The 13,747-nt window shown below is 42.5% G+C and overlaps 1 protein-coding gene across 47 annotated transcripts in view; it reads left to right on the forward strand.

Moving 5' to 3' along the window:
• KIAA1217 (KIAA1217 ortholog) overlaps positions 1–13,747 on the forward strand; it is an 850,426-nt gene that overhangs the window by 800,023 nt on the left and 36,656 nt on the right. For all 47 annotated transcript variants that reach the window (XM_054436086.2, XM_063669656.1, XM_063669658.1 and 44 more), the window contains one exon: positions 4,103–4,269. In XM_054436086.2, coding sequence (XP_054292061.1) covers positions 4,103–4,269 — 167 coding nt within the window. The remainder of the gene's footprint in view (positions 1–4,102; positions 4,270–13,747) is intronic.

The raw sequence follows: 13,747 nt of genomic DNA on the forward strand, positions 1-13,747 counted from the left end.
CCTCCCATCTCAAAGGTTTTTATACTGCGCATTAGATCATTTAACACACAAAACCCTATAAGGAAGATGTCATTACCCATATTTTACATGAAAAGAAACAGAAGCTCAGGGAGGTTAGGTTAGTTATCCAAAGCGACGCAGCTATTAAGAATGACAGCCAGGCTGGGCGTGGTGGCTCATGCTTGTAATCCCAGGACCGTGGAAGGCTGAAGTGGGAGGATTGCTTGAGGCCAGGAGTTTGAGACCAGCCTGGGCAATATTGCAAGACCCTGTCTCTACAAAAAATGAGCGTGGTGGTACATGTTTGTAGTCCCACATGCTTGGGAGGCTGAGGTGGGAAGATTGCTTGAAGCCTGAAGAGGTTAAGGCTGCAGTGAGCCGAGGTCAAGCCACTGCACTCCAGCCTGAGTGACAGAGCAAGACCTTGTCTCAAAAAAAAAAAAAAAAAAGTGACAGCCTGACTGGCTGATAATTGAGTAGATAGTGGTGCCACTGGCTAAAATTAGGCCCACATTATAATGGACATTGGAGACTCAGAAGTGGGTAGGGTGGGCGGGGATGAGGGATTAAAAAACTACAATTGGGTACAAAGTACACTACTCAGGTGTGATGGGTGTGCTAAAATCTCAGACTTCTCCACTATACAATTCATCCATGTATCCAAAAACTACTTGTTCCTCAAAAGTTATTGAACTTACATATATAATACAATTAGGCCCACAGAGACAGAAAGAGGTTTGTGGAAGACGAGTGGAAATAATGAATTTGACTTGTTTATGGAAAAGTTCAGTAGTGGCGTGAAGGCACTGGTATGTGGATCTGAAGATAATTGTGTGCTGCAGACGAGGGTGCGGGAGACCTTGGTAGGTGGTGGTAGCAGAAGTGACCTCCCTAGAAAGTATGTCCAGCAAGAAGAGACATACATATCAGGATTTAAAAGGTTGGCAGAGGAAGGAGTTAGAAAAGAGATTGACCAAGACGGAGCAGCAGAAACAGAAGAAGATCATGGAAAGTTTCAAAGTGACTAAAAAGAAAAGAAGTGGCTGACAAAGCTCAGTGTCACATTGAAACAAAGGAGAGAGTACACAGGGGTGACAACTAGAAGATCGCTGAAATGAACATAAAGAGCCATTTCAGGGAATGATGGAGCTATTACGTGTACCAAATATAGGAGATTAAGAGGTTATAGTGAAGATATTTTTAAAATGAGTATAGATTCCATTAAGAAATTTGGTTGTTGGCTGGGCGTGGTGGCCCATGCCTATAATCCCAGCACTTTGGCCGAGGCAGGAGGATCACTTGAGGCCAGAAGTTTGAGACCACCCTGGGCAACATGGCAAAACCCTGTCTCTACAAAAAATACAAAAATATTAGCCAGGCATGGTGGCACATGCCCGTAGTCCCAGCTTTGGAAGGCTGACGTGGGAGGATCACCTGAGACCAGGAAGGTTGAGGCTCAGGGAATTGCACCACTGGACTCAAGCCTGAGTGACAGAGCGAAATCATGTCTCAAAAAAAAAAAAAAAATGCGCTGTGAAAGTTATTTTCTTAAACCAGTTATCAGCATTCAACTGTAACAACTGGTACCTAGTCTTCAGCCTTTTCCTCCATGGAATAAAAGATCGAGGGGAGGGAGTTACCTACGTGGCCTCGGAATGTGTAAGGAGAAAGAGGTGTAGAAAGAATGTGTGATTTCCTTTGGCTGAGGAATTAGCAGAATGGTTCTTAGTAGCAAACAGAAGGTAGCACAGTGTCATCTTTGTTGGAGAAATACCTTGTTATCAGAAATGATATGGCGTGTTGTGAGTGTGTGTGCACCTATCCCTCACAGAGTGCCTATCCCTCTCTGTCTAGGGAGTGATGATAAAGTAATTTGACTGATTGTGTAAGGAAAACTTCCAATGGATTGTGGTCAGAATCACTGACATTGGAAGGCACTGTTAACTCTAACATGCAGCTGTCATTGGAAATGTTATCAGACATGTTTTACTTGGTACTTTCATAGTTGGAGAATATCCTTTTGAACAATGGCAGAGATGGCAAATCTCTTTTGAGGATGATTTTGATTTGAGGGGTGGAGGAACCGCCAAAAATTGGTCAGAGCCATGACTGGTGATGTGAGTGACCATTTAGGCCTGGAAACATAACATGGCTGGGCGTGGTGGCTCATGCCTGTAATCCTAGCACTTTGGGAGGCCGAGGCACGTGGATCACCTGAGGTCAGGAGTTCGAGACTAGCCTGGATAACATGGTGAAACCTCTTCTCTACTAAAAATACGAAATTAACTGGGTGTCGTGGTGTGCACCTGTAGTCCCAGCTGCTCGGGAGGCTGAGACAGAAGAATCGCTTGAACCCAGGAGGCAGAGGCTGCAGTGAGCCAAGATCGTGCCACTGCACTCCAGCCTGGGCAAGACAGAGCGAGACTCTGTCTCAAAAAAAAAAAAAGAAAGAAACATAACAAAAAGCTCGCTGTCGGGTCTCCTGGAGCTCCACTGTCAGTCTTTTAAAATGCCTTCTGGCCTGCTCCCCTGCTGCCTCCCCAAGAGGGCCATTAGAGGGGCTGGGAGACTGGCCCTATTTGGATGGTCACTCATGGATGAAGAGCATGGGGCACCAGCAGCATCAGCGTCGCCAAGGCCAAGCAAGAAAGAGGACAGTTTCAGGGAGCTCCCTGGCTCATGAGCCACTTTGAGCTCCACTGAGGCCTGGCTGAGTTGTGTGTGCTGGAGCGGGAAAGGTTCCCGAAATGACTGAACCAGGATGGAAAGACAGGCTATCACCACACTATAGCCACTTCAGGGTCTGCAAGTGGCCAGCAGTGCTCTGTCCTGCAAGGCCAGCCTGGCGTGTGACAAAGCTTGCACTTCACCCTTTACAGGAAAGAGAACTGAGCAGAAGTGTGTGTGTGTGTGTGTGTGTGTGTCTTTATTAGTAACATGGATCCAGTCTCTTCTCCAGAAGAGTGTGTGTGTGTGTGTGTGTCTTTATTAGTAACATGGATCCAGCCTGTACTCCAGAAGTGTGTGCGTGTGTGTGTAAGTGTCTTCATTAGTAACATGGATCCAGCCTCTTCTCCAGAAGAGTGTGTGCTTGTGTGTGTGTGTGTGTGTGTGTGTGTGTGTCTTTATTAGTAACATGGATCCAGCCTCTACTCTGGGTACCTGTATCCATAGAATTGCATTGTCCTTTTTAGAGTCCCCTGCTGAAGAATTTTTGCATCTTGCCTTATTTTCTTACTAAAGGAGTTGTGTGCAGATGCCCTCTTTCTTTTGATTTTGGAAATCTGAAGGGATTCAGGACAGTACCCAGTTCTTACTAATCTCCCCCTGGCGATTGGCCGAATCTCTGCCCAGAAATAAGTTGCATGTCCTTAGGTTACATTTGCCATGCAGAAAATAGGCATATAAGCACTCTCTATTAGGTCTTAGAATTTTAAAATTAGTTTTTTCTATTATAAAATTGTGGATACTCAGTATGCAGATTTTAGAAATACAAAAAAGTGGCCAAGTGCAGTGGTTCATGCCTGTAATCCTAGCTCTTAGGGAGGCAGAGGTAGGAGGATAGTTTGAGCCCAGGAGTTCGAGACCTGTCTGGGCAATACAGTGAGACCCTGTTCTCAAAAATAAAAAATAAATAAAAAATAGTAAAAACAAACAAACAAACAAAAAACCTCATATTGGAATACCACAGCTGGAGATACCATTAACACTTTGTTTTATACACTTCTAAGCTTTTCTCTTTGCAAACCTGTGTGTTTAAAAAAGCTCTTCTTCCAGAGGTTAAGAAAAGAAAAAAAAATTAAAATTAAAAAAAAAAACCATAAACGAAATTGATCAATTGATAGATCAATCAGTGGATAGATAGATGGGAGCATAGGCAGCTCTGTGGCCTGTCTTCCTATGGCACTTTCTTACTAAACTTCTAGAAAGTGATTATTGCACACTGCATACCATAACACTGCGTGATTCATATATATGCATATTTTTTGTAATGAGAGAAATGGGCCTTTTTAGAATTACCAGTCATCTGCATTGGGATGGGATGTATAGCTTAGACTTTCTTTTGTGGCCTTCTGAGTTCTCTGATGCACTTTTCTCATAGGAACGCCCCACGTGTCTGGTGGGAAGATGCTCAGTGCTCTGGAGTCCACGGTGCCTCCCAGCCAGCCTCCACTTGTGGGCACCTCGGCCATCCACATGAGCCTGCTTGAGATGAGGCGGAGCGTGGCGGAACTCAGGCTCCAGCTCCAGCAGATGCGGCAGCTCCAGGTATTCCTCATGCACGGCGACCTCTGTCTCGGTTGCCCTGAGCTCTTCCTACCTTCCTTTTCCTAGGGGCTCCGTGAAGACCTAGAGAATATAGAACCATAGAGACAGCATGGCTTCCTCTCTCACACACACAATCCAGGTCTAGAGCCTTCCACTGCAATTACAGTCAATCTATAACCACTTCTTTTTTTTTTTTTTTTTTTTTTTTTGAGACGTAGTCTCGCTTTGTCCCCCAGGTTGGAGTGCAGTGGCGCTATCTCGGCTCACTGCAAGCTCCGCCTCCCGGATTCACGCCATTCTCCTGCCTCAGCCTCCCGAGTAGCTGGAACTACAGGCGCCCGCCACCACGCCCGGCTAATTTTTTCTATTTTTTAGTAGAGACGGGGTTTCACCGAGTTAGGATGGTCTCGATCTCCTGACCTCGTGATCCACCTGCCTCGGCCTCCCAAAGTGCTGGGATTACAGGCTTGAGCCACCGCGCCCGGCCTGTAACCACTTCTTTAAGCTGTGCGTACTTTTACGCAGGAAGAGACTCTAGGGCATTTGTTTTTGGAGAAGAGCCGAAAAGAGAGGGGCCCCGGGGAGCATGCCGACAGCCAGTGAAGGCTGCCTTCTGACAGCTTGGAGGCTCCATCCTCCTCCACACTGAACAGGGACAAAGGTGGATAGTCAGCCAAGCTTTTTTTTTTTTTCATTTTTTTGCAAGAATCTGTGATGTATTTAGAACTATGAGTTTAGAATAGAAGATGAATTCATAAGGAAAAAAAGCCACCATGGTGATTTGTTAGGAAAAACATCTGCATTTCATTCGGATACTGTGATCCATCCGTTCCTTGCTCCTTTCCATTGTTAAGGAATATATAAACTCTACAGGAATCAGGGTAAGTGACCCTTCAGGTCACGAATCTTGGTCAACAAATCCCATAAATCTGCCAAAGCAGAATAAGCTGTCTCCTGGGTAATGAGGAGGTAGAGATGTGCATCTCTGCATGAGACCACATATTTACTCTGTGCACCTTCTCCCACCTCCCTTCCCTGGCTGCTAGGTTGGGCATTGAGGATACAGTGCTGGCCTAGGCTCTATACAGACATCCTCCCTGACTTCCAGAAGCTCATAATCCAAATATTGCTAGAAGATATGGCCAGGTGTCGTGGCTCATGCCTGTAATCTCAGCACTTTGAAAGGCCGAAGCGGGTGGATCACTTGAGGTCAGGACTTCGAGACCAGCCTGGCCAACATGGTGAAACCCCATTTCTACTAAAAAAAATTAGCCGGGCATGGTGGGGTATACCTGTAGTCCCAGCTACTAGGGAGGCTGAGACACAAGACTCACTTGAATATGGGAGGCAGAGGTTGCAGTGAGCAGGGATAGCACCACTGCACTCCAGCCTGGGCAATAGACAAAGACTATGTCTCAAAAAAAAAAAAAAAAGATAAATGTATCCAGGATCCTGGGGCAGCCATGGGGATGCAACCTCCTGAGCCCTTTCCTCTAATAGGAAAAAGGCTTCCAATCAGTTCTTCTTCAGCACAGCGATGGCACAAGCCCTATGTTGTTTAACCACCTAATGAAACCTAAGAAAACAATTTCCCCTTGCCCTCTGCCTACCAGAAAACACACAGAAAGGCAGCTGGTTTGACAGACCTGCCCCGAGGCCCCAGCATGGATCATGTGGGTTGCTAGAAGAGCGAGTGCTTGGATCTCCAAAGGCTACTCTGTCTCTTAGGCAACATCCCAGATACCTTGAACATCTGATGCAAATTCATTTAAATCTCCTGTGAATCGCATCATCTGTGATGGCCCCATCCTTTGCATTAGCTTCCCCTCGCTTTGCAATTTTAAAGACACATTGCAATGAAATGAAGTGTACAGGTTGGGCTGGGTTATGTCAGGGGGTGACAAAGTCACATGTCTTCAGTATCCAGGCAGTAACAGCAAGTGAAACGGAGGAGAAACCACAGTAAATTGGCCCCTTTAAAGGATAGTAGCCACTCATTTCCAGCTGGCTTTTAACCTGATAGAGTTAGTATCCAGTGTTTCTAGATGTTTCAATATTTCAAGCAAATCTGAAGACACAGGTTTTATATGAATTACCGCCATTTAAAAATGTTGGAAAGTAATTAAAAACCAATTACTGAGTACTTTGCAGGCCAAAGGACACAATTGCAGTTCAGAGGGGGCCTGTCGGCTCCCAAGTTCTTTCTTACCTGGGGCTCCCGGAGGTTAAGCCCCTCCTTTCACTGCTCCTGCGTTTTGGCACCATCTGCTGGCCATTTGGAAATTGTTACCTCCTCGTTGCGCCCTCATAAGAAAAACATACCTATTATTTGTATGGAAGTACCTAACTTCTCTCAAAAGTGAGCATTTGTTGGTTTGGGGACAGGGATGGAATTGCTTTAGCATAAATGCTGCACTTCCCCTGGGAATTTCACAGGCGTTAGAGGTGAATTTGATACCAAGGCTCTCTTGATGTCTGTAGCTACAGCGTCACCCCATCAGTGGCTGGCGTAGTTTGGTCCTCTGGCCGGCTGGGAGGGATCTCTCACACTTGTCTCGCCTTGCAACCCTTGAACTGTGCAGCTTTGTGAAAAAGAGCAGTTTCCTTAAACAAAGAAGGTCTTTGGTCAAGGTCTAGGAATGCTGTGTTAACCACACAAGTTTCTTTATTGTTCCAGAACTACTCAACTTTTCTGGCTTTCTGGGAATAAAGAACAGTGAGCAAATGTGCTTTTGAGCCTGGGAAGTTGGGCAGTTCTAAAGCGCAGACTCGCAGGGAAAAATAAGCACGGTGTTTCCTAACCTGGCTGTTACTGTTTCTACCTCTGTATTTGTATTCCCTGGGTCCCATTCAGCTTTCCTCCCCATCAAACTTCTGTCTTTTCAATCGAGGGAGTCTACTTAAGACAAAAACAGTTTAGAATAATTAAGCTATCTCGGCACCAATTCTCCTTCAACATGTGCAGTATTATATACCAAAAATGAACTGCAGCCCCACAGTGGTTATAAGTCCAATAATGGAGCTATCATTAGAGATATACGAAAGACTAGACTAGTCTCAAAAGAACAAAAATTGAATTAGAAATTCAAATGTTCTTTGAACTGTGTTATAAAATAGTGAAACTGAATAAAACCATTTGTGCTTGGCAGCCAGCTCCAGTAATTAGATAATTAAATCATTGGAAAATCCTAGACTGTAGAGCATATCCTATTTAAGCATTTCATTTTCAAAACTGATGGATTATTCTCAGGAATAGAAATTTGTTGCAGACACAATGGGGTGGGTAGATTTCAATGGGACAAAGGGAACCTAAGCAGAAGATCAAGGAAACCACTAAAAGCTTGTTTGTGTTATCTTCTGCTCTCCAATTTCACAGGAGTCATCAGTCCAAGAGTAGCTGTCAATCCTGGCTACTCATTAGAATTACCTGAAACCCTTAACAAAAATACCAGTGCTCAGGCACCATGGCCAGAGTCTGACTTCACTGGCACAGACTGGAGGCTAGGCACTGGTGACTCTAGAACGTTCCAGGGTAAAAACTACTGCTCTCAGGTAATATGAATGCTTAGTCCACGAAGACACCTCCTGGAAATGTTGAGATAGCCAACTATTACCAATGACTTAAAGCCTTGACTTTAAACAATGCACCTCATTCCCAGTGGCTAATCTATTATGTTCTCTGCTAGCTACAATTGGTACAAGAGCTATACGGAACTTTTATAGTATGATATTCCCATTCCCAAATAACAGTTGGGTCTGTAATTAGCTAGTAACAATGGGAAAGGGTTTTCTCAAGGTTTTTTACCTAACAGATGTTCTCCAATGATGATTATGTTTGCCTGTTACCTTTACTGATGTCATTTTGAAAAAAGCCCACTTTTTCTAAATAATGAACATCTTTTTCCCAAAATGCCACATTACTTGGATTTTACCAAAGTCATCCCATATCTACAGAAGTGACTGCACTTCTGCCCCTCCTTGTGGGTGGCTGAGGAGAGAGAGAGAAGCTTCTGGAAGAGATGGTACAGGTTCTGTGGAGGCCAGATAAGACTTGGCCTAAAGAGAGGATGGAGACCTTCTCCTTCTTTCATCCCCACAACTTTGTCCTTGGACCCAATCTCTTTATTCTGCTTCCTGATAAATAAACAACTGGATTGTTCATTACATTTGTAGGACTCCTGAGAATTTACTATCTCTTCCCAAGAGAAGGAGGAGGTAAAATAGCAACATAAAAAATAAACATAGTAGTGTATAGAATCCTTGTATTTGAAATGATAAAATTCAACACAGTTTCCTTAACGTGTCTTTTTATAAGATAGTGCCTCGTGGAAATGTGCCAGGGTCTCATTTATCTTCTGACGTGCATAACAATGGTCACGGGAATGCAGATCCCTGAGAACAGCATATTGGAGTTTCCCATGTGCAACTGACCCGTGTCCCCTGCCAAGCAGAAATAATAAACGGAAGTAGTACAGAGCTTGACGATTACGCTGCTTACAATGTACCAAGCTCTAGTCAGATCTTCAGACAACAAGAGACTTTCTAAGATGGGGAGACAGCACCCCAATAACATGGGTTATATAGCTGTGACCAGGCATCCTTTGTCTTCTTCCCTGAAGCCTGAGGGAACGGATCCAGGTGGGATCAGGAGTCATTCTGAGGTCTGGCTTTCCTCCTGAATCTTTCTGATTTGTGGTATAACCACTGTTCCATGTTGCTGCTAGACAGCAAAATCAGTCCAATTACATTATCCATTGTTGGCAAGACTGATAGTCTTAGATTTTACCTAAGAAATCAAAATTGAGTATGTGAGATATAGGTCCATTTTCAGGTGGGTGGAATTAGGTTTAGGCAGTTTTCTAGTTTCTCCGTGAAGTGATTTGGACAACTTATTTGGTCCAATTAAAATTTTAATGGCCAAGAGCATTATTCCTGTCTAAGAGTGCTTATAAAAATGGCAAAGCATTTTTAATAAATTATGTTTCCAGCTATGAGGAATAACTGCAACTCTACTTGCCCTCCCACTGTTGACAACTAGAAAACTGAAAAATAAGCGAATGTATGAAACAAATGTTTTCAGAAATTAAACAACACAGGACCGTAATCCTTAGGAGAATGGGGAAAAAACTACAGTTGACCCAGCTTTCAGTCTGGAGGCACTTTTCAGATCTTGGTGCAGGAAGGAAAAACCCAAGCATGACACTGACAGTGAGTTGAGGAGATAAGACCAAAGTTTAGAGAGAGCTGAAACAGCTAGAACTGGTGGACTGGAGTACCAAACACAAGAAAGCTCTGCAGAGAAAAAACTACATCAGTAAATGGGTCTGTTATTGAATATTAAGCCAAGCATGTACAGTATGAAAGCAACCACTAAGCCAGGCAAAGACTAAGTCGGGGGCTGTAAGCCAAAAAGTTCCCAAAGTTCACACAGGCCTGGGAGATGTTCACGTTTTGAAAAGCAAAAAGTGAAGAGGCCTTGTTGAGCACCTGGGCATTTTGTAGAGATCGGAGAAGGACTGTGCCTCAGTCTTAGGACTAAACTAGCCCCAGAGGAAAGACTACCCTAGATTTAACCTAACTGCTTAAAAACAAGCCTTTAAAGGACAAAGTTGATCCACAAGTAACTGGACTGTCTGCCAGAGAAAGTCCAAAATCTGTAAAGTAAAACAACAAAATTCAAAGCTCCATGCCCAATATCCACTCAAAAATTACTAGGCATGTGATGATGCTGACAAATGTGACCTATAACCTTAAGAAAAATTTGTCAAGAGAAACCAACCAGACATGGCAGGGATAATGAAATCAGCTGCAAGGACTTCAAAACAGCTATTATAATTATTATCAAGGATTTAAAGGAAGACATGAACATAATGAGGAAAGAAATGGAAGACATAAAAAATATCCAAGTGGAGCTTTCAAGAGCTGAAAAACAATATCCAAATGTGCTTAACAGAAGATTAATCACTGCCCAAAATGTCAGTCACCCTAAAAACAGCAATGGAAACTGTTCAAACTGAAGTATAGAGAGACAAAAGACTAAAGAAAATGAATTAAAATGTAGTGACCCGTGAGACAATATTAATAAAAGATGAAATGGAAAGAGAAAAAGATTCAAAAAGGTAATGACTGAATTTTTTCCAAATTTGATGAAAGCTATAAATCCACAGACCAGAAAAGCTCAGTGAACCCCTCGAATGGTAAACACAATGGAAATTACACCATAGCACATGGTAATCAAATTGCTAAAAGCCAGGGATAAATGAAAAAATCTTCAAAGCAGCTGGCGGTGGAGAGAAAACCCATTACATACAGGAATCATAATTAAGAATTAATGCCAACTTCTCATCAGAAACAAAAGGCAAGTCAGAACACAGTGGAATGACATCTTTAAAGTATTGAAAGGAAGAAAACTCTTTTAGAAAACAGAGAATACTTCCTAACTCATTTTATGAAGCCTGCATTACCCTAAGAGGAAAACCAGACAAAGATGTTATAAGGAAAGAAAACCACAAACCAATATCCCTCATGAAAATATATGTAACAAATCCTTAACAAAACATTAGTAACTGAATCCAGCAATATAGAAAAAGGATAATACATTATCCTGGGGTTTTATTCCAGGAATGCAAGATTGTTTTAATATGAAAAAAATCAATGTATTTGACCTTATTAACAGAAAAATCATATTTCAATAAATGCAGAAAAAGCATGTAACAAAATTTAGCATCAATGATAAAAACAGCGCTCTAGAAGTAGAAGGAAGCTTCCTTACCTTGATAAACAATATTTGTGAATGACCTACAGAAAACATAGTTAATGGTGAAACACTAAACACATTCCCCATAAAATCAGGAGCAAGGCCAAGAAACCTACTCTCACATCTGTTGAACACTGTACTGAAGATTGTAGCAAGTTCAGTATGGCTAGAGAAAGAAATAGAGGCACCAAATCGAAAAGCAAAATGTCTAATTGGCTTTACTCACAAATGACATGATTATATATGTGTAACATTAAATGGAATCTACAAAACGTACTACTAAAAATAAGTGACTCGAGCAAGATCACAAGAATCAAGTCAATGTACACAAATATTAAAATTTTGTTATATGCATTTGTACAATGAAATGTCCCTTAGCAATAAAAGAATGAATCACCGAAAAACTCAGCAACAGGGCTGGATCTCAGAAAAACATATTCTGAACAAAAGCTGGACACAAAGGAGCACATGTTATATAATTCCATTTTTATAACATTCTATAACACAAAGAACTCATCTATAATGACAGAAAGCAGACTGGCGGTTTCTTTGGGCTGTGGGTTGGGGATTGATTGTAAAAGGTCTCACAGGAATTTTTTAGGGTGATAAAATATTTAGCTGTCTTTCAGCAGTGGTTACATCAGTGTATACATTTGTCAAAATTCATTGAACTGTGCACTTAAGATGGATATGTTTTATTGTTTGTAAACTTTGTGCCTCAAGACAGTTGATTTTAGCTATTGAAATGTAGGTATCACCTCTTAAGCAAAAACCAACTTAACAATTTGAGCTTCTAGTAAATAATTTACTTGAAGCATTTAGAGAAAGATGGTGATCCACATCCTATCTTTAGCACTTTTTTACACTGTGCTCAGATAAGCAGGAACTGTCCTGCAGCCTGGAGACAGTGGCAAGAACACCAGGCAGGGAGGGCAAGGGAACTGGGAAGGCACACAGAGAACCTACGTAGACCTTGTTCATTCATGATTCACTCCTCATTGCCCACGTGCCAGCCGGTGAGCTATGACAGCTTCCCTCTTTAGTACCCTCAGCAGGATCCTGTAAGGCCCCGCTTTCTAGACAGGAGGATAATAAAGCCTAGAATTGAAACAGAGACTCTCCCTCTCCTCCTCTTCTAGTGGAGTAAGTCTAGTTGCATTTAAATATTATGCCCAGTTGTATTTTCCAATATGTTCTTATCCTTTTCAGAAACGTTATATTGCGATTCATTCATAGAGCAAATACAGTTGCCCCTTGAACAACATGGGGATTAGGGGTGCTGACCCCTCATGCAGTAAGAAATCCATAACTTTTGGCTCCCCCAAACTTAACTACTAATAGCCTACTGTACCAATAATATAAACAGTTGATTAACACATATTCTGTATGTTGTACATATTATATACTGTATTTGTTTTTTCACATGCCTGCTGTGTCAAATATATACTGTATTCTGACAATAAAGTAAGTTGAAGAAAAGAAAATGTTATTAAGAAAATCATAAGGAAGGGAAAATATATTGACTATTCGTTAAGTGGAAGTGGATCATTATAAAGGTCTTCATCCTCATCGTCTTCTCATTGAATAGATTGAGGAAGACAAGGGGTTGGTCTTGCTGTCTCAGGGGTGGCAGAAGAGGAAGGAAATCTACATATAAGTGGACCCATGCATGCAGTTCTAACCTGTGTTGTTCAAGTGTCAACTGTATATGTTGGGTACCTACCAGGTGCCACACACTGCTTGTAGCTGTGAACAAAATGGCATGCTCCCTGCCTTGATAGAAGAACAACTTGGGGTGGTGGGGAAATTGATGAGTTGAATTCAGAAAACCTGGTTCTAATCCTAACTGTGCTCTATAATTGTCGAGCAGACCCTGAACGTGTCCTTGGACTTCTCAGGGCCTCACTTTTCCCGCCTTTTAATTTTATGAATTTTAAATATTCCACCAATAATTTCTAGCATGATATCCATTGTTAATATCCACTGTCTAACCAGACCCCAGATTTACATAAGCTTGTTTTAAAATTTGGGCAGGATGGTTAGGTGCCCTGCTGTGCCCCATAGCCCATGGCACAGTGACCTCATCTGTCTATTCAAAAGCCCTTTTCTTAGTCCACTAAATCATCCTTGGTGGCAAATCAAATCATCTGAGGAGCTTTAGAAATTCCCAACAACCAGACAGTACCTCAGACCAGTAAAATGAGAATCTCTCAGTCGGAACCCAGGCATTGGTCACTCTTAGACCCATTTAATTATCTACTCATTTTCCCCTCACATCCCTGTCATCACTCACTCCCCCTCCCCTTCAAAGGCAGGAGCTCTGTGGGATTGGACACAGGGACTGAAGTTGAGCAAATCATCGCGGTAGCACGTGGCTTTGCTGTGTGTGGTTAATTGACCGATATGAACAGTGCTGACCTGTATCCCTGCCACATCCCTGCAGTGAGAGCAAGACAAGGCACGGGAGAGCTGATCCCAACACATATCTAAGCCCATGGGTCACAGCAGGTTTCAACCATTTAGAGAAGAATTTTGGATTCTTCATTGTTGCCTGTTCTTATCAATGTTACTGATTCATTCAGTTCATTCATTCAACAGATGTATTTTGAGTTTTCTGCTGATATGCCAGACACAGTGTACCAGAGACTCTGTGGAGGGCAGAAATTAAACAGGTGGAGGGAAGAGCATTCTGGGAGATGGGAATAGCAGGTGCAAAGGCCT

This window comes from Pongo pygmaeus, chromosome 8 (assembly GCF_028885625.2).
Source record: "Pongo pygmaeus isolate AG05252 chromosome 8, NHGRI_mPonPyg2-v2.0_pri, whole genome shotgun sequence".
Classification (NCBI taxonomy): domain Eukaryota; kingdom Metazoa; phylum Chordata; class Mammalia; order Primates; family Hominidae; genus Pongo; species Pongo pygmaeus.